This window comes from Sus scrofa, chromosome 14 (assembly GCF_054392235.1).
Source record: "Sus scrofa isolate SSC_HxYL_T2T_F1_AM1 chromosome 14, Sscrofa_HxYL_maternal_Yorkshire_Landrace_v2.0, whole genome shotgun sequence".
Lineage (NCBI taxonomy): Eukaryota > Metazoa > Chordata > Mammalia > Artiodactyla > Suidae > Sus > Sus scrofa.
The window spans coordinates 145,891,250-145,914,314 of NC_139396.1; the positions used below are offsets into that span (position 1 = coordinate 145,891,250).

A 23,065-nucleotide genomic window follows, 5' to 3' on the forward strand; every position below is an offset into this window, starting at 1 on the left:
CCACCGAGTTGCGCCGATCAGCGTTCATAATTAGCGGCACTTTAACAAGCCATGACGTCCCGTTTTTATTTATTTATTTGGAGGACAGAATCTTCCTGGCTCCTGAGTAAATACGGCCTGTTAGTCTGAATTAGCTGTCATCGCAGAAGAATTAATGTCAGGGCACAGCCTTTCTAGTGGGGAAGGGAAGAAATAAACGAGACAGATCTTAGCTGAGCCTTCTGTGATAAATGAGGACCGAGCGGGTCATTCATCTCCTTCGAGGACAGTGGACACAGGCACTAAAGCAGTTTTGCGGAAGACGTGTCAGCAAATGTGATCATTTTGTAACCTGTCACAGGGGAGGGAGCTGGTCCTTCCAGGGGGCCACGAGGGAGTGGGCTTGTCTGATGTGACCGCCTCCATCCACCATCCATTTAGGATTGGGGAAGAAGCGGGGTAGGCGAGAAAGAATCCGACCGAAACCACAAGGGTGTTGTCCTCCTTCCAAGAAAGAAAGTCATCCAGAAGCTAGAAAAGGCTGCCAACGCCCTGTAAAGATATCTCCTCCAAGATAAGAAATGGGAGGGTGGGGTCTCTGTTAAATCGGGGCCCGACTAGTCCCACCCAGCTCCTCCTAGGCAAGTCCCCCGCTGGTGTTCTGTGACTAGACAAGGCAGAACTCTTTCTGCTTGATCTTGGGAGGGTGGGTAGATGGGCAGATGGGGTTTGCTGTGGAGTCTCAGTCCGGCCGCTGGACTGCCAAGCCTCCTGCGTCTATTTCTGTGTGGTTGGTTCTATGGGAGCGAGCGCGTGTGACCTGCCTTCCCCAGGAAGCCTCAACGAGGCATTGTGATGTGTGCCCTCTTTTCTCAGAATGAGGTAACAGATTATGAAACGACTTCATCAGAAGCCCTCGGCAGGCATCTCAGAGCGCGTGCCTCTCCTCTGGGTTTCCTTCCACGTTCCCAGTTCCCCCTCTGCAGGCAGCAGAGCCAGAGCTGAGGGGGTGGGAATCCCTGGAGGCGAGGGCCCACCACCCAAAGTGCACGAGGCACCCGGGCACTTTGTGTTACTTCTCAGGCACTTTGTGTTACTTCTCATTTCCGTCTTCTCTTTGCCATGGAGCACATGTAACGTCTCCTCCCGGTGTGACGGCGCATGAGCCCCAGTGATAGACAACGCTTCCGAAGCCTGCGCTGCAAACTTGACACTTGCTTCTTAATCCTGTCCTTTTCTTCCTCAGTTTCTCTGTTACTTTTCCCCGGGTCTTTCTGTACAGCTAGGTACCTTACTGACATATCTTTCCTTGAAGTCTTTCACTTGAACAGGAAACCCTGCAAAAAAAAAAAAAAAGAAAAAAAAAAAAGAATCTTGTCTCACATGTTAAATTAAAAGGAGAAGCTCACATGGGACCCTTGATCCCTGAAAGATTACTATCTGGTACCTGGAGCCCAGAAAACCATCTGATTTGCTATTAGCTGCTCCGTAAGCATTTCTCTGGTGCTGTGTGACGATTGCTGTAGAGCCATTCGTTTGCTTGTGGATCATTTGGAGAACCAGAAATCTGCATGGTCTCAAGTGCGAGCATGTGCGCACGCACACGTGCGCGCACACACACACACACACACACACACACACACACACACACACACACACTGGGCTCCCCACCCCCACCCGGCAACCCTCGGTCTGATCAGCGGATGTGGTCTCGCATGACCTCCGTAGAATGTCCCCGGTTGACCAGTGTGACTCGTTTCTCCTCCTCTGCTCTCTCCTAGAATCATCCAGAACCGCATCCTGGTCGTCATCCTTGCCATCATCCTGGTCATCACCATCCTGACGGCCATCACTTTTTCTGTCAGAAGACACTGATGTATCTGCTCCTCCCTGATCAACAGCAACAACTGCCCGTTCTGAGTAATTAAGACAAAATGGTCACATGAATCATTCTGTGGCGCTGACAGGCCCCAGGTCACCCTCCCCCCTCACTCACCACTGTTCAGCCAAAGCGCAAAGAGTGTAAAAATATTTTCTATTCCTGTTTGCATGTGGGTTGGTTTCCTTTTCTAGGTTTGTCTTCACCCAGATTTGTTTTTTTATAGGGGAAGGTGAATGTTTATTTGCCTTTTTGGTAATTTCGTCTTCAGACCAGAATAGCCTTGGTGACATTCTTGCTTGCCCTGTGGACACGTCAGGGGTCATGGTTTGGGAGATGAGCCAGTCACGGGGGCTCCTGATGGGCTCTGCTGTTTGTCACACACCTCTTGTCACCGAACAGCCCTTCTCTGATGTCTGAGGATTAAAAAAAAAAAAATGCAGAGACAAGCAGGGGCCAGAGCCAGTGACCAGCTCAGCAAACCTGCCCTGTTCCTCCCCAGGCAGAATGAGTTTAGTCAACCTGCCAGAGTGCGTTCCTTGTAAAGGTGGGTATTTAATAGCAGTTGTGCAGGAAATTGACTTCGCACTTTCCCTGTTTTTCTAAGCATTCTTTTTCTACCCAAGAATATCTCTTGCTGAGCCTGCTCAGTATCCACTTTTCACAACTTTGATTACTGACTACGAGAAAGATTTCCTTGCCTTCCAAAAATCTCATCCTCCCCAGAATGTGCTGGCAGAGGGAAGCTCTGCACCATATTTAATGATGACCCCGTCTCCCCTGACCTGTGTAAGCATCTCTGTATCCTTTCGGTCTTAGTATTTGCACTGCCGAAAGCAGCCCTCATACATGCAAAAGGTCTGACAGGGTTCTCTCCACATCCATTCCAATATGTAAAGAGAACATGAATATTTCAGGAAGAGCAAGAACATGACTCCGTCGGTGAGAAATTCCAAATGTGATTATCAATATGATGGAGTCCCGGAGGCTGATCCACTAGAAATAAGCTTAATGGAAAATGTTCACTAACCTCCTTTAAAAGAATAAGGGATTGCAGCGCATCACAAAAGGACGGCTTGGGTTTTTCCCTGACAAATGTGAGCACAGCCTTCCTGAATTCCCAGTGTATTCAAACCTCTAACACGCGTTGTGATTTTCTTGGGTTTCCTTCTGTCCGAGGTCACCGGGAATTGCGTTCAAGTTGAGTTCATTTATGGTCAGCCTTCAAGTCGCCCAAGCTGAGGTCATTCTCCCCCTAGTCATAAAGGGAAATGTGTTTTTCTTTAAGGCGTCATGAGCACTTACAGGGCCCTATCTGTCTTTTGAATATAATTGGAAGCTTTGAATCCTTGAAAAGCGAACGTGTTCCCTTCAGAAAAAATGCTAACCACCTGTGTCCACGGACGGAGATCACCTGGATGCAGCGGGTCCCCCCCGCCCCCCAGCCAGCTCAGAAGAGAACCATTATGGGTTAGGGAGGAAATGCAGAATGGCAAAATCCACCCGAGAAATTGTACTTAGCGAAACAGGCTAGGGCCTGCAAGTGCTCAGATAAATCATTTAGTATCGTGTAAATAAAGCTGCAGCCTTTACCTCGCAGGGATGGTGTGGGATTTTGGCAGAGCGAAGGAGACCAGCAAAGGAGCAGGAAGGTGGTACTAATTGTCCTATCAGCTTCCGGGATCTATCTCAGCAAGCATCTTTTATTCCGATAACGCGACGCCCGTTTGTGCTGAGCACATCAAAGACATGATTAAAAAGCAAGGAAACAAGTGATCTCCTTCTCATTCTGAAACTCTAATTGCGGGGAAGTGGTCTTCCAACCCCACCGGTGGCCTTCTTCCAAACCGTTGGTCTTAGCAAAAGTGTATAATCGGTCACCCAGCTGCACCTCACACCTCCAGGTTCTTCCCAAGGCCCCCTGGCAAACCAGGTGGATCTGATCCTCTCAGCTTGCTGGTTCCTACATAATTTCACGAGCACCTAGAGTTCACGTGCAAGTAGAGGGAGTCCAGGAGTACACATGGCCCCCCTCTCAATGGCTTCTTCTTTGGGGCTCTAGCTCTTTATCAGCTCTTGCCTAAGATTTTGCCCCACTTCACCCTTGAGAGTGGAAAGAATGCAAAGAGCCAACCCTTGGCCTGACAGCCCCATCAAATCCACCTCGAGAGTGACCCCCTAGACCAGGAGAGCCAGCACTTTATAGGAAGCTGGTGCAAAAGCCCCCTGAGTTCCCACTTGTCCGTCTCAGATGCTGCAGGACAGATTCAGAGGAGCCTCGAGGGAGGAGAATTGTTCGCCCCCCAATTGTTCGCCCTGCCCTGGGGAAGGAGGAAAGCCCCCCATTTCAAAGCTGATCGCAGAACCGCGAAAGGTTCTAGGAACTTAATACATGGCCTTTGATTGATGACTCTCTCTCAAGTCAGGAGGCTTTGTGAAAAATGGTGTTCGATGGGAGGGTTGGGGGTGGAAGACAAGACGCAGAGGAGGAAGAGGAAGGAAGAAGCCCTAGCCATATAAAATTCATGCAGACTAAACAGTTTCCCTGACAGAATAAATAAAGAGGGTGCTGCCCTGCTCCGGAATCAAAAGCAATTTAATTAAAGTCTCTTAAGTTGTAAAGAGTTTTAAATGTTCCACGTTGAAGACCGAATGCCTGCAAATGCAGCGGGCTTGACGTCAGCTGCCAGGCCTGGGCCGGGAGGCCATTTGCTATTCTGTTTAAGGCAGACTGGATTGTCTTATTTTGGAACCAGCTTGGTGGGGGGTTTGCTTTGCTACTGCTTCTGAGCCCTGAGCTTCAAAGGCTGAAATTAATGGTGAACAAAATTGTGCGGCTCTGGCCGTCCCATGCGGGGCAAGCCCATTGAGGCTTATCATTAAGTAAAGAAATAAAGAGGGGGAAAAAAGCCTGCCTGTTCCAAAAACCTCATCAGATAATGACCTCAGTGATTGGATTTTCATTACCAAACAGCATCCAGAGATTATCTACTCCATAGAAGAAGGGAGGAGGGAGGAAAAAAAAAAAAAAGAAAGAAAGAAAGGAAGGAAAGCAACTGTCTTTCTCTTCTTCTCTCTCTCTCTTTTTTTTTCTTTTTTTTTTTTTTGCACATCTTTTCTTTAAAACTGTCAGATCATTTCATTATTTCAAATCCGAGGAAAACAGCCTGCCTGCTGCTGTATTTGAAGTTGTAATGGTGTCAAAAAGTCACGACTGACTGACAGCCGTCAGTCCCAGAGGGGCTCATTAAATCATAAAAACTTGACAAGGAAATAATTGCGCATCGCCAGCAACTTGGCGCCTGTTTAGACGTTTTTATTTTCTTTCATTATTAGTCCCCACCATTACGTTCATTAACAAATTGCATTAAACAACTGTTAAGGGCTAATGATTTGTTTATCGCTGTTTTATATTATTATTATTTAAACATTAGCTATGTCATGTGGTACCCTAGCAGCCTCTTGCCATCATCCGACTGAATATTTTTCCACTCCGAGCTCTGGGTACTGTTGGAATATGAAATAGATTATTCATTACTCTCCTCTTTGCCACTGATTTGGTTTCATGTAGCGTCTTCCACAGAGAAAGATGAAAACTTGTCAAAAATAGGTTATATCTTATTCGAAGGGGCAACAATAGCAGCAGGTACAGGCACACTTTAATATTTAATTAAGGTGGATGTTAACCCCTTTAAATGACTTTAGCTGTAAGTTCTATTCAAATGCAGAAGAGAAAAATAATTGTTCTTAATTTGCAACCTGTTCAGCAGGCATTCTTCATGGAGTGAGCTGGAAATTTGGAGCAGAATTTTTAAATAATGAAATTTCCCATCATAAATATTTATAGCCGTTTGTCGACGTAGTTGAGAATTAACTACCAGCAATGATTTCCTCATCTCTTTGGTTGGAACTGCTAGCCTAGTAGGGCACCCGGTGCTCCAGAGGAGGCTTTCCTGGGAGAGATGTGCATCCAGAGTCGGGGACTGTCGGGCAGTTGCAGCCAGGGCTGGTTTCCGAGGAACCACTGTCAGCCCCTGTCTCTGGTCCACTTGCCTCTCCCTTTAGCTGAGTGTGTGGTTGGAGGACTGTGGTCTGGAGTGAAAACAAGTAGGGACATCTCAAAGGAACACTTGTGTGTCCGGGCTGGCTAGTGCTGGAAGGATGTGATGGGGGGACGCCTGGGCTGTCTCTGTGTAGTCAATGAGCTCACTGCAGACAGTGCTGCCCTAATAGACAACAGAAGCAATGCTTTTCTAGGATTGGGCTTCCACCTATTTTCCTTTCTGTGACTTGCCATTGGTGAAATGATTGACTTTTCCATGGGCCACGAGCTTAAGGAAAACAGTTCCATCATCATCGTCAGCATCATCCTAAGTCTAAAGTCAGTGGCATCTTCCATTGACTGGCAGCTGTGTCTGCTCACACCCCGTTTGATTCACTGAGTTCACACAACCATGGAGCCACTCTCAGAGGCCTGGTTCACTGGCAAAGCTGGGGTGTTCTGGTCAATATCAGCGAATGGGGAGTACTATCCTTCCAGCCTCTCTCTACTCCCACCCACCCATCCCCAGAGACACGAGACCCCATGGGCAGCTACTCTGTGGATGTAGAGGGGAATGGTGGTACCTGTTCCTTGCCCAACGCAGAATCCCTCAGCATCACCAGCACAAGGACAGATGGCCCTACAGGAGCCGTGGCACAGAAGGGGCCAGGCCAGCAGGTGTGAGCCAGGTAAGGCCTGGCCTCAAGCTTCATCCCATCACTGTAGGCTTAGAAATGGCAGATCAGGGTCTAGAGGTCTCAAGCCTCTATTTCAATCCACTTCAAATTAGCCACATCACAACTTGCCACCTTTGGAGTGGATTCCACACCTCAGCAAAAGGCTTGCTCAGAGCCATTTTTCCGCAGAGGAGGCAGGAAGGCTCTGTGGTGAGCCATCCCCAGTCCAACACGCAGAGACACTGTCAAGGGTACTGCCTGAGACAAGTCACCAGCTCTCAAGCTTGACCTCACCCTATGCTGTAACTCACTGACTTTACACAAAACCCCAGGAAACACTATTGTTTATATGACTTCACGGGGCTTGCAGCCCACTGGACTCGAACCATTAGTATCTGGCAGAGGCCACCTACGTTATGTGAATATGAATAGTCTGGTGGCTCTCAGATAAGACGTCATCCTTTTGTAAATGGGACAGAGGATTGTATACACTGACATCTCAGAAAAGTTCTTAAATCCACAGGCACTGCACCCAAGAAGGGGGATGTTGAAAAGTAACCAAGGACAGCCAGGTTCAGGCAGAATAGTGTATATGGCTGGAGTCAAGGCTGGATACAGAGTCCTGAAAGGGTGATGGAGCCAGGGCCAGTATCTTCTCCTATTGTGCAGGAGGGAAGACACAGGGAGTACCAAGAGAGGCTGCGCGTGTCTGTTAAGACTCTAGGTCGGCAACAAGGTGAATGTTTCAGAGCCAGCTTGCCAGAGGCGAGTAGGGCAAAAACAAGATGGTAGGACAAACCAAGATGGTGGGCTAACCAAGATGATGGAGCAGCCAAGATGATGGAGCAACCCAGATGATGGAGCAGCCAAGATGGTGGGGCTACCAAGATGGTGGGGCACACCAAGATGTTGGAGCAACAAGATGGTGAGGTACCCAGGATGGTGGGGCAGCAAGATGGTGGGACAGGAACAGGAAGGTAAGAGGTTGGGAGTGATGAGGAAGTAAGGAACAGACAATGTGCAGGTTAAGGATGGATTCTGCAGCACCACGAGATAGGAGATGATGAGAGGGGCTCATCCTAGGGAACAGGGAGTGGGGCAGGCAAATAGGCCCCACCTTGTGCCACCCTGGGCCCACCATTGCCCTCCTTGAGGAGCAGCCAAAGGAGGGGAAAGGCAGAACGCATATCACTGGGACCCGGGCCCAAATCCCACATGACCCCTGCTGCCATGCCTCCCGGGGCTCCCAGCATGCTGTGGGGAAAACACTTCCTCATCCTGAATCACCTCGTTACTCATGCTGCATAAATAACGAAGGCATCACAGAGAGAGGGGGAAATGCCAAGAAGCAGAGCTCTGGCCTGTGCTTCTGTGAACTCGTGCACCGCCACCCCCACCTTCATCCAAACAAGGCCCTTTGGCGTGAATAATAGCTCAGCGGCCCCGAAGCCCATATTGATCGGCTGCACATGCAGCTCTGCTGAGAGCTGCCTGGACTTTTCCTGGGGGCAGGACGGGCACCGCTCAGTGCAGCCCACCCCCTCCTCCCCCGGCCTCCCCCAGGTGTGCACAGGAGGGGACAGGACCAGAAGGAGTCGAGGCTCTCCTCCAGCTCAGTGCTGCTTTGCTGCCCGAACTTTTTTATTTTCAACTTATGTTGCCGGGAAAAGTACCTGAGTTGGAGAGAAATGTTTTTTGCATGACGAGGCCCCACAGAGTTGAGAACGAATACATCCTCGGGCTTCAGCTTCTCTCTAGAAGGTTCTGCGAAAGACCCAGGCCACAGAGGTGCCCCCAGCTGACACCTACGGGGACCTGCTGTAAGCCCATCACTGAGCTTGGCTCTGGGGCCCACTGTGCTGCATTTTCCTCTTAATTTTCTCTGTCTTACATCATCAGAAGGGAGAGGAGCTGAGGATGTGGCTAGAATCCATCACCTCCTTGGCTAAATTCAATGGAGACGGGTAGGCCTGAGGCTAGTAAAGGCAAGGGACCGAAGACTGCCAGCCCCACTCCCAGAGGCTCCAGCCACACAGTCCCCTTCTCTTGTTTGTTTCTCTTCTGGACACAGGAAGTGGTCAAGACCTTGGCCCTCTAAAAAGTTGTAAGATCGGCCAGGGCCCTGTTTGGTGACCCCCCCCTGAGGGCTGGGAGACACCTGAAATCCACCTTTAAAGGATTGCTCCTTTGGCTTCTGACCTTGATCCTGGGAAAATGCAGATACACGTTTCGCTAGGCAGCTTCATCAGCCACTGATTCCTCTGGGTAAATGTCTGACCGTTTCCTGAGGGAGATTCAGGGTTTGGGGGAGAGGCACCCCACCGCTGGAGGAAGCACTTAGCAGTCTTTGGATGAGGAAGCAAAGGAAAGGGAGCCTTGGTTCCATGAGACCAACTGTCTGGAGGTTTCTCCTGGCATCTGCTGCTCTTCTGGTTAGTGGGTGAGTTACCCAGGACCCAGCCTTGCCCCAGAAGCCCACATACACCTGGCCAGGGCCTGAGGCTGCTCAGGTTCTGAGCACATCTGGGCTCTGCCAAGGAGAGGTTACCAGGTGAGGGCCCTCTGGCACCGCCCACAACAGCGCCCTTGCTAAGAAGGAGGGCAGAGCAGGAAGGCCAGGGTGGCATTAGCACTGTTAACCTCAGGGTCCAGCAGATCGCATCCTTCCGTGAGCTGCTCCAGCCTCCTGTCTGGGTTCTGCTGAGAGTGACAGGAGGCCAAGGCCACTGCGATGCAGCATTTGACATTTGGGGAAGCACCTAAATGGATCACTTCTGCCCTGAGCAGACCCTCCCCACACCCCACTCAGGGGTCTTGGCCCAGTGGGGCTTGGTGACCCTCAGTGCCTCTCTCTCCATCATCTCCATCTCCTCTTCATCCGAGCACCTCTCCTCCCAAGAGATCAGAGCAAGGAGAGTTAGAGGGCTTCAGGGAGTTCATTACTGTCCCCCACAAGACTTCAAAGGGCTTCAGGGATTTCATTACTGTCCCCAACAAGACTTCAAAATGGTCACGTCTTTCCTGGTCTGAAGCATGAGAGGTATAATCACATTTCCTCACCTAGTCAATAAATATTTATTGAGCATCTACTATGTTCCAGACCGCGAAGATACATGGCCAAGGAGGTAGATAAGGAATAGGTAAAATAATCCCACAGCCCTGTGGCTGGAGGTCCAAAGGCTGTTTTCATGCCCAGTGTCCAAACTTGCTCTCTGATCTCAGGCAAGCGGTTCTCAGGAATTCATGTTACGATGCCCCAGCCTCTGCGGCCCCTGAGATGAAAGCCCACCTCCACGAATTGCTTGGCCAAGTCCTCTCCAAACAGCAGTGCTGTGCCTTCATTCCTCCTTGCAATTTCCATGACTTCACTGGTGCACATGGAGCAGGGAAAAAAAATCCTCCACGTCAGTCCTAATCTAAATGGTCCCCATTCCTGTCCCCTGTATCTTCCGGACCGGTCCTTCCCAAGAGGCCAGGGCTGAGGGGGCACCCGTCCCCCTGCAGGCAGGTGTCAGTTGCAATCCTACTCCATGGGGCTGACACTTCCCTGCAAGTGGACAGGTGCCCCCTCAGCCCTGGCCTCTTGGGCAGGACCAGCCCAGGAGAGGCAGGGGACAGGAATGGGGACCATTTAGACTAGGACTTGGAGGATTTTTTTTTTCCTGCTTATTAAATGATAAAGGTTTGACTTGGCAGGCAATCGGAAACCCAAAATATCATAAAAGGGAAAAAAGTTTCCGAGTGGCTAAGAGGTGCACCACGGGAGTGTGGCTGGGCTGAGCAAATGGAACAGGAGACGTTTTTTCAAAGGCTTCTCTCGCCTTCTTCTCCCCTCTCTGTCCCCATGCGGAAAGGGGAAAATAGCAGCAGAATCCAGATTGGGGCATGTGAGCCAGTGGTCACCCTCCCCCAACTGGCGCCCCGAGACCCTGGAGACACTTTGATGTCTGGGCACGTGGCACTCAGGACTGGGAGGCACCAGGGCATCCCAGCTTCTGGACGGGCCTCTCTGAGCTCCTTTTTGAGGGGAGATGAAACACACAGAGCCAGAGAGCAGGGTTTTGAAATGAAGAAACGTAGGTCAGCGTCCCTGGAGCTCCGCACTGGCCACTGGGGCACGAGTTTGGATGTCAGAAGCCACGCCTGTGGATGTGCTTGGATAATGGGGCCCAGAGAGGGAAGGAGGCTTCCTCCAGGTCACCCAGCAAGTCGGTGGCAGGCCAGAGATGGACACCAGTCTTCAGCCTTCAGCCAGGCTTCTCTCTTGCTGCACAAGGAGGAATGTCTTCAACTGGTACCACATTCTGGAAGCCACAGCCAGGCCACGGGGACACCGGTTTCCTTGGCAGAGTTGACCTTTGCACCACAGGGGCTGATGTTTCTCAGTTACCTTTTTTAAACCAACATGTACAGATGGAGTTCCCATCGTGGCTCAGTGGTTAATGAATCCGACTAGGAATCAGGAGGTCGCGGGTTCGATCCCTAGCCTTGCTCAGTGGGTTAAGGATCCAGCGTTGCCATAGCTGTGGTGTAGCTTGCAGACGCGGCTTGGATTCCGCGTTGCTGTGGCTGTGGTGTAGGCCGGCAGCAAAAGCTCCGATTTGACCCCTAGGCTGGGAACCTCCATATGCCTCAGGTGCGGCCCTAAAAAGACCACAAAAAAAAAAAAAAAAAGAAAGAAAAAAGAAAAAACCAACATGTACAGAAAAACTCAGTTCCATCCCTGTTGACCGTGATTCCTTCCCGCACCCCCACCCGCACCCCTGCCCTGAATGACAGATCTTTGTCCTTTTGAGGAATTGGCAGAGGGCACCCTGGGTCTCTCCTCAACTAAGCTATAGACGTCACCTGGGAAAAGCATTTCTGACCCCAAGTCCCTGCAGTCTCTTCTCACCTTCCACCATCCCTAGCCACCTGCCTGCACCAAGAAAATCTCCCGAGACGCAAGTAATGATTAGAGGCCCTGGAGTTCCCGTCGTGGCTCAGTGGTTAACGAACCTGGCTAGCATCCATGAGGACGTGGGTTCGATCCCTGGCCTCGCTCCATGAGTTAAGGATCTGGCATATGCTGTGAGCTGTGGTGTAGGTCGCAGACGCGGCTGAGATCCCGCATTGCTGTGGCTGTGCCATAGGCCAGCAACTATAGCTCCGATTCAGCCCCTAGCCTGGGAACCTCCATATGCTGCTGGTGTGGCCCTAAAAGACCAAAAAAAAAAAAAAAAAAAAAGGAGAGAGAGAGAGAGATTAGAGGCCTGGAAATGCCTTGGCTGCTGGTGCTGGGGGGATGCTGCTCAAGGTCTGAGGGGCCCTGAAAAGGCTCCTGGTCCTGCCAGCAGTGGCGGCAGTGCATTCACACCCGGGAACAGCCTGGCAACCAGACCCCACGCGGCGCTGGTCTTTTCATGAAGTCTGGCATCTCCCCTGCAGTGTTGGGCCTCAGGTACCCGCAACTCTGGGCCCTGCTGTGCCTTTTGCAAGTCATACCCTGTTCCTTGCTTCAGTTCCTCCTCCAGCAAATGGGAAAGTCTCAGGAAGGTAGGTCTCTGCTGACTCTAATCATCCATGGCAGCAAAAAGGGAATGTTCCCGACCAAGCGAGGGCAGACGGCCCAGGGGTAAGATGGAAGCCTTGGCATGTGGAACGTTCTAGAAGACCAGGAGACTTGGTCTGCTGAGCTTCTGGGTGGTCTTTCTGCAGGGCTGGTGTCACGCGCCCCCCCACCCCACCCCCGCACTGAGCAGGCCCCCGTGCTTGGGATTTAATCCACTGTAGATAATAGTTTTATCTTTGCGATTGTGTTTTGTAAATGAAGTCCAATGGGATGATGGAGAACGGGGGGCCTGGAGTCTTGGCTCATGTGCAATCTTGCCTCCCACCACCTCCCTGTTCCTGGGGGCTGGTTCTCAGCTGCTCCTGCCTCTGTCCCCTGAGCCTCCGTTCCGCGCAGCCTTCCCTTCTCCCCCTTCACTCAGCAGCTGCTGCTCACCTGCCCCCAGCGTAGGCAGGGGCATAGGGAGGGCGGGGGCAGGCAAGCACACCCCACAGTATCTTGGGCTGGGGCGTGGTGGCTGCAGCCCCGCCCTAGGCTGGCGGCATGAAGGCACACTCATGGGTACTCAGCAGGGACAAGCCTCTGCCCCCCCCCCCCCAACGCCAGCCATCACTCCAGGCAGGTACTTAGTGTCTCTAGAGCCTCCTGGCGGAAAGGCCACAGCACCCCTGGGGGTTGCCCCTCTGCTGAGGGTTGGGGCAGGGGGCCAGTGGAAGGAGATGCAGGGCTCAGCTTCCTGCGGACACAGAATGTCCCTCCAACCATCGGGGAGAGAGGGACCCTGACCCCCAGGCTGGAGGGGAAGTGCTGGCCCCAGGTTCAAGGCAGGGCCCAGGCCCGTGAGGCTCACTCTGTGCCTGGGGGGACCTTCTTCTCCTTCTTGCCACCTTCCGGAGTCCGGTTTGTCTCTCCTGATAAGACGGAGACACCCTCTTGAGAGCCACAAAATACGTGTGCAATACATGTCTTAAGTATTCTAATATTCGCATTTAAAACTGGCACTGGGAGTTCCCGTCGTGGCGCAGTGGTTAACGAATCCGACTAGGAACCACGAGGTTGCGGGTTCAGTCCCTGCCCTTGCTCAGTGGGTTAACAATCCAGCGTTGCTGTGAGATGTGGTGCAGGTTGCAGATGCGGCTCGGATCACAAGTTGCTGTGGCTCTGGTATAGGCTGGTGGCTACGGCTCCGATTCAACCCCTAGCCTGGGAATCTCCATATGCCGCGGGAGCGGCCCAAGAAATAGCAAAAAGACAAAAAAAATAAATAAATAAAACTATCACTGTACAGTATAAAAGTGACCAGTACAATTTGTAATAGCAACTTAATATTTTGACTTAACGTAGAAGGTCATTAGGAGCTCCTCTCATGGCTCAATGGAAACAAATCTGACTAGGGTCCATGAGGACGCAGGTTGATCCCGGACCTCACTCAGTGGGTTAAGGATCCGGCGATGCTGTGAGCTGTGATGTAGGTCACAGACACAGCTCAGATCCCGAGTTGCTGCGGCTGTGGTGTAGGCCAGCAGCTACAGCTCCGATTCAATCCCTAGGCTGGGAACCTCCACATGCTGCACCCAAAAAAAAAAAAAAAGAAAAGAAAAGAAAGAAAGAAGGAGATGAAGGACATTAACTAGTTTCTTTCTTTTTTTTTTTTTTTTAACTTTTTTTGGCTGCCTGAGGCGTATGGAGTTCCCAGGCCAGGGACCAGATCCAAGCCACGGCTGGTTGTGACCTACATCAATGCTGCAGCAACACTGGATCCTTAACCACTGTGCCCAGCTGAGGATCAAACCTGTGTACCAGCGCTTCAGAGAGGCTGCTGATCCGGTTGCGCCACAGCAGAACTCCAAAACTAGACATTTTTAAACGCTATGAGAAGTGGTGAGAGAGGGAGACCAGAGGATAAAGGAAAAGGCTTTTATTTCTTGCTTTTTGAACAACGAGCTCTGCGTTTTCATTTTGCTCTGGATCTCACAGATCACGGAGACCTTCCTGCTGCCGGGATGAGTCGCTTTCCCTCTCAGGCACCCATTTTCCTATCAGGAAACCAGACCGTTAGCATGATTCTCCTTGGCCCTTGCTCATGGGCACAGTATGAACCTGCACTTGGATGAAATCCACGGAAGAGATTTAGAAACTAGTGGGAGGCAACTCCCCGCCCTGGAGCCACAGCCCATGCATGTGGGGTTCACCATGGTTGACCACTGGTGTTTCCCCCAGACCTTCTCCCCAGGTGTTATGTTCTAGAACTGAAGCCCCACCCCAGCCCCCATGCATACGGAATAGAGGTGCGAGTGCCCAGAGAAACCAACTTTGGAATCAAGGAGTTGTGACGTGGAGAGAGGACGGCCAGCCCAACAGCTGAGCCTAAAAGTATGCAAAGACCACGTCCTGATCTGTCTACTCATCCATCCTATTTTCCCCCCAAGAACCAGGATTTCAGAGCCTAGTCTGAATTTCAGCATCTGTACCAAAGAGGCGGAGTGCTCACTGGGTTTGGGTTGAGGGATCAACCAGCTTCTTGAGAATAGTAACAATCTTCTTTTTTTTTTTTTTTTTTTTTGCTTTTTAGGGCTGCACCTGTCACATTTGGAGGTTCCCAGGCTCGGGGTCGAATCGGAGCTACAGCTGCTGGCCTACGCCACAGCCACAGCAACTTGGGACCCAGGCTGTGTCTGCCACCTACACCACAGCTCACGGCAACACTGGATCCTTAACCCACTGAGCCAGGCCAGGGATCAAACCTGCGTCCTCATAGGTGATAGTCAAATTTGATTCCTCTGAGCCACGACAGGAACTCCGAGAGTGGTAACAATCTTGATTCCAGTTCTGCTGCCAAGGGAAAGAGCACACCGTTTCAGAACTGTTTCCAGAGCTACCATCATGGAGGATTCAGGTGCAGCATTCAATCTGCCTTGCCTGACACTGGAGAACTCAACTATCCAAGGATTGAATGGGTCCAAAGTAGCAGGCTGTCATAGTCTATAAAGGTGCTGTCATTATAAGATAACACGTATAGGAGTTCCCGCCATGGCACAGTAGGTGAAGAATCCAACTGCAGTCGCTGCAGAGACATAGGTTCAATCTCCAGCCGGTCTGAGTGGGTTAAGGGAACTGGCATTGCCTCGGCTGCAGCATGGACTGCAGCTGCGGCTCAGATTCAATCCCTGACCCAGGAATTTCCATATGCCGTGGGTACAGCCATAAAATGGAAACAAACAAACAAAAAAAAAACCAATAACATGTATGGAGTGAATGGATGAGTCCATTTCGATTAAGTTGCCTCAAATTTAAAAGATTAAATTGCATTCTCAACAATGCCACTTCAGGAGAGCGGGAAAATTAGCTGACCCCCTCCCCTTTGTCTTCCTTTGCAGCTTTTCCTCAATAGTGGGTGATCTATCATTTTAAAGTTTGGGGTTTTTAAAGTTTGTCTTATTTCACTTATTATGACATTTTGAGTGATGTCTTTCTGGCTCCAGCTCCACTTCCTCCAGATAATTCATTAGGCCTGCGAGCCGCTCCAGAGTGGGATTAGAACTCGTGTAGTACATAGTCCCTTTAAACTGAGATCTGCTAATTAATCGCTCTTCTCTGTGTAACGGAGCGATAGTGCTCCTTCCCCGAGGAATTGCAATTTCATGGTTCCTAATGATGCTGCGATTACATTATCTGGATCACTTAGACGGTGGGTGTCAGAGCGATGCTCGAAGCCTGTCTCGGGGATGGGGAGAAATCGCTCCTGAAACCAAGGGGATGAGGAAAAGGAGTTCAGATGTCTGTTGCTAATTTTTATTAAAGCGCTGCCGTTTCTTACATCTCATTCAGCCATTAGTTTCAAGTACCAACTTCCCCCAGCTCCACATGCCTCTGTCTCCAGACTCTCACTTTTTTTCCCTAATAGTCACAGGTTATTTTTTGTAAAAAAAAAAAATAATAATAATAATTTGCCATATTCCATATAATAATTTATTTCCAGCATTTATTTCATTAGATTTCTTGGAAATGTGATTCCAAAGATCATTAGAACAAGTATTACATTTTGCTTGTTGTTTCCTGAACCGACTTGTATTATTTGATGAGTTAAATAAAATGCCTAATTCTGGAGTCTCCTGTTCCCGTCCTTTGCATGTGGATTATTCTTCTTACTTCCCTCTTTAATTGAAGGAGAGTTACACATTTTCAGTTCTGTGCTTGTTACAATGTCTGTGCTGTGCATATAGACCCTGTCATTTTTTTTAAATGATGAAACTTGGATGGCGTTCAAGTTTGCTTTTGAATACAGGTTTTCTTTTTCTTCTTCTTTAATTGCCTCAAGAGATGGCTTCAGAGAGATGGCATCACAGGCCAGGACGTGAGCTCTGGTTCCCTCCTCGGTGAGTTGGGATGATCTACTGAGCCTCAGTTTCCAGGACTGTAAAGTATCAGCCACCCCAAGGACCAAGAGGAAGATTCAACTTGGTAACCCGTGGAAAGCAGCACCAGGCATGCGATAAACCATCCTGGTTAAATGAGCTAATCTGTGACATCATAGTAAAGAGACAGGATTGGGGCTGGTAGACTTTTGGGTGTTTTGTTTTCTTTCTCTCTTTCCTCCTTCCTTCCTTTTTTCCTTCTTTCTTTTTTGGTCTTTTTAGGGCCACACCCGAGGCATATGGAAGTTCCCAGGCTAGGGGTCAAATGGCCACAGCCACAACAATGACAGATCCAAGCCGCATCTGCAAACTACACCACAGCTTACGGTAATGCCAGATCCTTAACCCACTCAGCGAGGCCAGGGATAGAACCCTCATCCTCACGGATACTAGTCGTGTTCTTTACTACTGAGCCGCAATGGGAACTCCTGTTTTGTTTTCTTTAAAGAGTCCTCATGATTATGGCCTTAAAATACTTTAGGAATGCTTTCGACTCATAAAAAAGAAAGATATTTATTTTTTCATTCATTAAAAAATATTCATTTAAAAAAAGGTTTTACATATCTTTTTCTTTTTCTTTTTTATGGCCACACCAGTGGCATGTGGAAGTTCCCAGGCTAGGGTTCGAATCAGAACTGCAGCTGCCGGCCTATACTACAGCCACAGCAACACTGGCTCAGAGCTACATTTACAATCTACACTGCAGCTTGAGATGATGCTGGACATTTAACCCACTGAGCGAGCCCAGGGATCGAACCCACATCGTCACAGATACTATGTTGGGTTCTTAATCCACTGAGCCACAATGGAAACTCCTTTTATAATATTTCTTAACACTAACTGTCAGACACAGCACCAACTGCAAAAGAAAGCCTTTGCCTTGCCCAGAGCTCACAGGCTGGTGAGGGAGAGCCAGCAGTTAGCTGGCAATTACCTGCCAGAGGAATTCAATCACAGAGAGACCCTGTAAGGCCGTCTTGGTTGGGCTGATAAGAGCCTATTCAATGCCAAGGGTGTAGCAGTCCCGAAGGAAATGTGAAGATAGTTTTGAAACCCTGAAAAAATTAAATTGTTGACTTTGAATGAATGAACAAAAAAAAATGGTTGATTTTGAATGAATGAACGAATGAGAACGGCTCAGCCAGAATTGCACCCCCAAGGAAATCTCCCATTAAGTGATCATTTGTTCCATCCGAGGGCAGAGACACTGTGAATTTTGCGGGTGCAAAGACGCACGATCCGCCCTCCTGTGGGACCAGACGTAGGGCCACGAAGGGGCGCTGAGCCGCCAGCCACACCTGCTCCCAGCGCAGCAGGCACGGCTCAGTGTTCATGCCTGGACCTCCTGCCTCGGACGAGGCTCCACTCCTCCGTCTCCTGAGGAAGCTGATCAGCTTCACAAGACTCGCCTCGTCTGGATGCACAGCACAATGAATTCGTGCCCACGGAGCCTCCAGCGCTGATATTTCAAAACCTACAGTACACTAAACGTGAAACTTTTGTTCAAATTTCAAGGATTTTGATAGCCCAAGTGAATAGACACTGCCTATTGATTTTTCCCTTACAATGACTCTTGGATAACCTATTTTCTCATTTATTTTTAAAGACCGCTCATGAGATTTCATAGCAATTCTGCCCAACCTCCTAATATCAAAATCCCTCCTTGACCCTGAAAATTGTAATTCTGCTATAGATCACAGCTGCTGAATATTACCTTTTACTAAGCTGGTTAAATAAAATATGTCCAAATCACTAGATCCCACAAGCCGTGGCCTGCAAGTGTAATGATCCAGGGGCTGAGGCTTCTGCCCGCCGCCCGCCCGCCAGCCCCGCACTCCGCCAGCCCAGCTGACACCAAAGTGTGGGAATCCAGCATATCGGCTCGGGTTTGGAATTTAAGGAGGAGGAGAGGGAAAGGATAGCTCGGCTAGTCTTCAATGATTTTCTTGTAAAACTTTTACAAGGGAGACTTGGGCTGTTTGATGTGTTCTAGACAATCAAATGCCCTCGGAGCCGGCAGCGGAGAGGCTGGGGTTTCTCCCGAGTGGAGGAGGGGGCGTATTTGATGTAGAGCAAGTTCAAAACCCCCAAAGCCTTCCGCACTGGTAGGTCAGATTACACTCACGAGGTGGGGAAATACAACATGAGAAACATGAAAAGGACCACCGGCCTGGGAAGTCTTGCTGGGCCACCGGCTGGCTGGCCGGCCGGGGCTCTTGCTTCAGTTAGCATTCAGAGCAAGGGGGCTTGCACCCCACCTGAGCGCCCAGGCCTCTGTGCCTTCAGGCTCCCACCTGCGCTGCATCTGCTTTAGCCCCAGGGCCTCAGGGATCTCTTGGCCCCCACGCAGCCCAGAGCCTCCTCGTGTCCGACTTTTTGTCTTTCTCCAAAGAATGAAGGACAGCGTGACCCAAGTGGGTTCCGGGGCGTCTTGAATATTTCAAAGCCAACGCTTAGATCAAAAGCCTTAACCTCTGGCTCTTAGATTGTCCTCTTGCCTTACCTGGGTGGCCGCCCACATCCAATATGGTAATAGCTCAAGGAGATCTCACTCATTACAGGAGAATGGAGTCTGAAATGACTCTGACTCAGCAGAAACGTGGCCTCACCCAGCAGTGGCTGTTGGAGCCCATTTGAAATGCAGGAGACAAGTGGCCCTTCCGTAGGCCTGTGGAGCTCTGCAGCTGCCCTCGCCTCTGGCCCAGGCCCTCCTACAACTGCTGGACCCGCTGCCTCCCCCGCAGGGCGGGCAGCCCACCGTTGGCAGGTGATGGGTCCCACAGAACGGATGTGGGGAATGTGCTGATATCAGCAGTGGGTGAGGCAGCATGACCAGGAAATGGTCCACAAAAGAGAAATTCATAAATAGCAGCACGTTCCCTCCCCCCCCCACCCTCCGCTTCTCCAACCCTCCATCAGGATCTGTCAGCGGGTCAAGAGCGCTAAGATGGGTTACTGTCCCTTAAATACACCCTATGCAAGGTTCGACAAGCGTATGGCAGGATCACCTCTGTTCCCCCACATGCCCAGCAACAGGGCTGGCTCTCAGAATCCTCTCAGCCCCACACTCCCTGCAGCCCCTACTCCTTGGTGAGAGTGGATCTGAGGAAGCCCATCTGGTCCCCTCCAGCCTGCTCTGCTCCCAGCCCCGCATCACCTGCTTGCCGTGTCCTCTACTCCCCTGGCTGCCTGCTTCTATTCCTTCACAGGCCACTCAAGTCTCTATCCGCACCCCCCCCCACCCAGGAGTTTTGCCGCCCACCACACTCCCTGCCTTGCCAGCCACTAAGGCCTCCAGTAGCCGAGTGAATCAGAGGCTGTGAGTGTGGAGACCTCTCAAAGTGCTGACCCAGCTTTGACCTAGGCTAAATGAATGACATCGGATAAATCGCTTTCCTTCTTTATGACGCTTCCTCCCCATCTACAGATTATTAATCAAGACCCTAAGGGAGTTCCCGTCGTGGCGCAGTGGTTAACGAATCCGACTAGGAACCATGAGGTTGCGGGTTTGGTCCCTGCCCTTGCTCAGTGGGTTAAAGATCCGGCGTTGCCATGAGCTGTGGTGTAGGTTACAGACACGGCTCAGATGCCACGTTGCTGTGGCTCTGGCATAGGCTGGTGGCTGCAGCTCTGATTCAACCCCTAGCCTGGGAACCTCCATATGCCGTGGGAGCAGCCCAAGAAATAGCAAAAAAGACAAAAAAAAAAAAAAAAGACCCTATGGTTTTAAGGTGGATGGCAACCTCCTTCATTTCGTGATGCAAATGCCTCTGCCACCGCCCCGCTCTTTGAACCATTTCAATAGGGCCCTTCATCCTTACTTCCCCATGTGGGCTCCTGGAGGACAGGGATCGTGTCTGGGGCTGCCCTGTATTTCTCCTTAGGACATCAAGGTGCTGGAAGCAAAGTACTCGGTACCTGGGGGGGCACGTTCAGGTCCTGTGAGGCTGATCATTTCCCAAAGAAGGAGAGTCCCTAGGAAAATGCAGTGACACCAAGTCTTACTCCAAAGTAACTGACTCCATCTTCTATGCCTCCAAGACGCTTTGGAGCCACTGTTGGGAGGTCCTGAGCGGATGAGAGTTAAGGAAGAGGAGATGGCTCTGCACGTGGCCGAGGCTCGGGCACGGGAACCAGGTTGCCGCCCAACCCTAGCTGTTGGCGGTGAAGCAAGGGAATCAATCTCTCTACACCCTCGCTCCCTTCCCTGCCCGTCGGGCGTGGCAGGATGACCTCCGGTCGGGGTGGGGAGGTGAGGGTTGAATGAGAAAACCACGTGGCGCACTTGGCTCTGAACCTGGATGGTAAGTAGGTGCTCGGGGAAGGGAAGCGGTGACAGCGAAGCGGTGACAGCGGTTCTAAGGCTGGCCCTACCCCCAGGCTGCTGGGCTTTTTCTGAGACTCTTACCCACAGGGGCTTGATATCTCAGTTCAAGGGTGCTGGCTGTCCCCTTTGGGCAGCCACCGGACTAGGACAGCAGAGGGGAATGAGCAGTCCTGGTCCTAAAGCAGGAACTCAGAACATCAAGAGCAGTCACAGGAGGAGGCCAGACAACAGGGTCCAAACCCTGACAGTCAAACAAGATACATCCCAAAATGGATGGACGTAGAGACACCACCTCGCACCCTGACCGACTTGTGCTTGGCCTCATGCAAGGAACCCGCCCTGCAGCAAGGGCGATGCTTGGTGAAGCACAGCCTCCTGCCCCGTGGGTGGTGTCACCTCCTCTGAGGATTCGGGGCAATAAATTTTAGCTCTTGTTACCACCTCTCCATTCTCTTCCATCGCTCCCTCTTGATCTCCCCCTCCCTGCTGACAACAAGATATGGTTGGCATTTGGTTGGGGATTTAAAACCAGGAGGGCCTCGCCCTCCCTTCAGGCTGGAAGCTTGCTCCCTGGCTCTTGGAGGCCTCTCGAAGCTGGGCGCCTGATGCGTGCCAGGAGGCTGGCTCCCAAAACCGGAAGGGGCCCGCATTGTTGGACCAGAATAGCAAACGTGCAACATGAGTCTCTTCGGGGGCCCTCAGCAGGCTGGCAGCTTCCGGTGTGTACTGGGCACCCGCCAGCCCATGCACGCAGACTGCAGTGGCCCTCGCTCCCATCAGAAAGAGCCCTGCTCTGCACACAACTGTTCTGTCCCTTAGCTGGCTTAGTTCACCCGGCTGAAAATGGACATGCGCTGTCCTTAGCAAAAAAAAAAAAAAAGAAAAAAAAGAAAGAAAGAAAATTGCCTAAGTCAAATAAAATGGACTTCCTGAATGAATTAAATGGTCCCATCTCCAACGTTGCCACTTCTGGATCTTCCAGGACAAAAAGGACCCCCAAATCCAAAAGGATCCCTTTCCCCTGGATGGCAGCCACACCCTCTCCCACTCCAGAAGCCCGAAGGCAGAGTTCTAGGATGTCACGTCATTCCCTGGGTGAGGCCCAATAGATTAGTTGTCAGCTTCCAACGTGTTTTCATCTCTGGAAGGAACAATGCGCAGAAAAGCAGTTCGAAAAGAAGCCTGATAGAAGCGGCCCTTGGGTCAGAGTAGGTGGCCTGTCTGGGGGGCCTTTGCAGAGACACGATGGGGGGTTTAAGGCAGCCCCATCCCCTGAAGTTCCCACTCCGTGAAGCTACTGGGCAAGCCCCTCGGAAGGCCCACGTGCTCCAAAGTAGTAGCAAGTGTCCCATTACTGTAAAGGGCCTTTTATTTTTAAACTAATGCTATATTTGGAAAGCAGTAATCCTGGGGAAATGATACTGGGACTAATGGGGAACATATTACCTTTCATGTGTTTTTTTCATGTTTAAGGTTTCTTTGTTATTATCTGAGTAGCAAGGCTCTGCATACACTCTTGGGCCAAAAATCAAAATAAGCCTTAAAGCAATAATATTTTAATAAGCATCAAATGTCTTCCATGAGATAAAAGTATTATGCAGTGTTTTGATATTGGGCTTTCGTTAAAACCTCATTTAAAAAAAAAAAGAAAATTTTCTCAGATGTATTGGGGTGGGAGGGCTGCGATGTATTTTGAAATTCAGGTGGAGGAAAAGTTTCAGTTCAGGTCAATTATGCTAATTAAATGCCACAAACGATTGAAACTGCCAGCAAATGGACAGTATTGTTTGTTGCTTTCCCTGTTTCCCATTGATCCGAAACAGCAGTTAATGACACTTGATCCTCCCAAAACTGAAGCTCTAGTCTGAATACACATCAATGCCTGAGTGCCAATCACAGCCCTTGGGCGGCAGGACTAAGCTTTTCGTCCAGCCTGAATCCACCCTCCCCTCCCACCCACCCCCACCCCCCCCCCCCCCCGACTCCCCCGGACACTCTCTCCTTGGGTGAGGTTTCTAACAGCCAAGGCTGCTGGCTGCCTCCCTGAAACTCAGATTAGCTTGGTCAGTGAGTGGTTGGTTCTGTTCCCAGGCCCAACTGGGAAGTGCTGAGGGGCCCACGTTATGAAATGAAACTGAGTCTTTGATTTCTTCACCCACGGCCCCGGGGACCAAGCCAGAACCATGGGCTCTTTA

At 50.6% G+C, this 23,065-nt stretch overlaps 1 protein-coding gene across 6 annotated transcripts in view; it reads left to right on the forward strand.

Annotated features, from left to right (window-relative positions):
• VTI1A (vesicle transport through interaction with t-SNAREs 1A) overlaps nucleotides 1-5,247 on the forward strand; it is a 368,523-nt gene extending 363,276 nt beyond the window's left edge. For all 6 annotated transcript variants that reach the window (XM_084994282.1, XM_013983738.3, XM_084994284.1 and 3 more), the window contains one exon: nucleotides 1,761-5,247. Coding sequence is in view for 3 of the 6 variants with exons in the window: in XM_013983738.3 (XP_013839192.3) it covers nucleotides 1,761-1,854 (94 nt within the window). In the remaining 3 variants the exon portion in view is untranslated. The remainder of the gene's footprint in view (nucleotides 1-1,760) is intronic.
• Nucleotides 5,248-23,065: the final 17,818 nt, after the last annotated feature.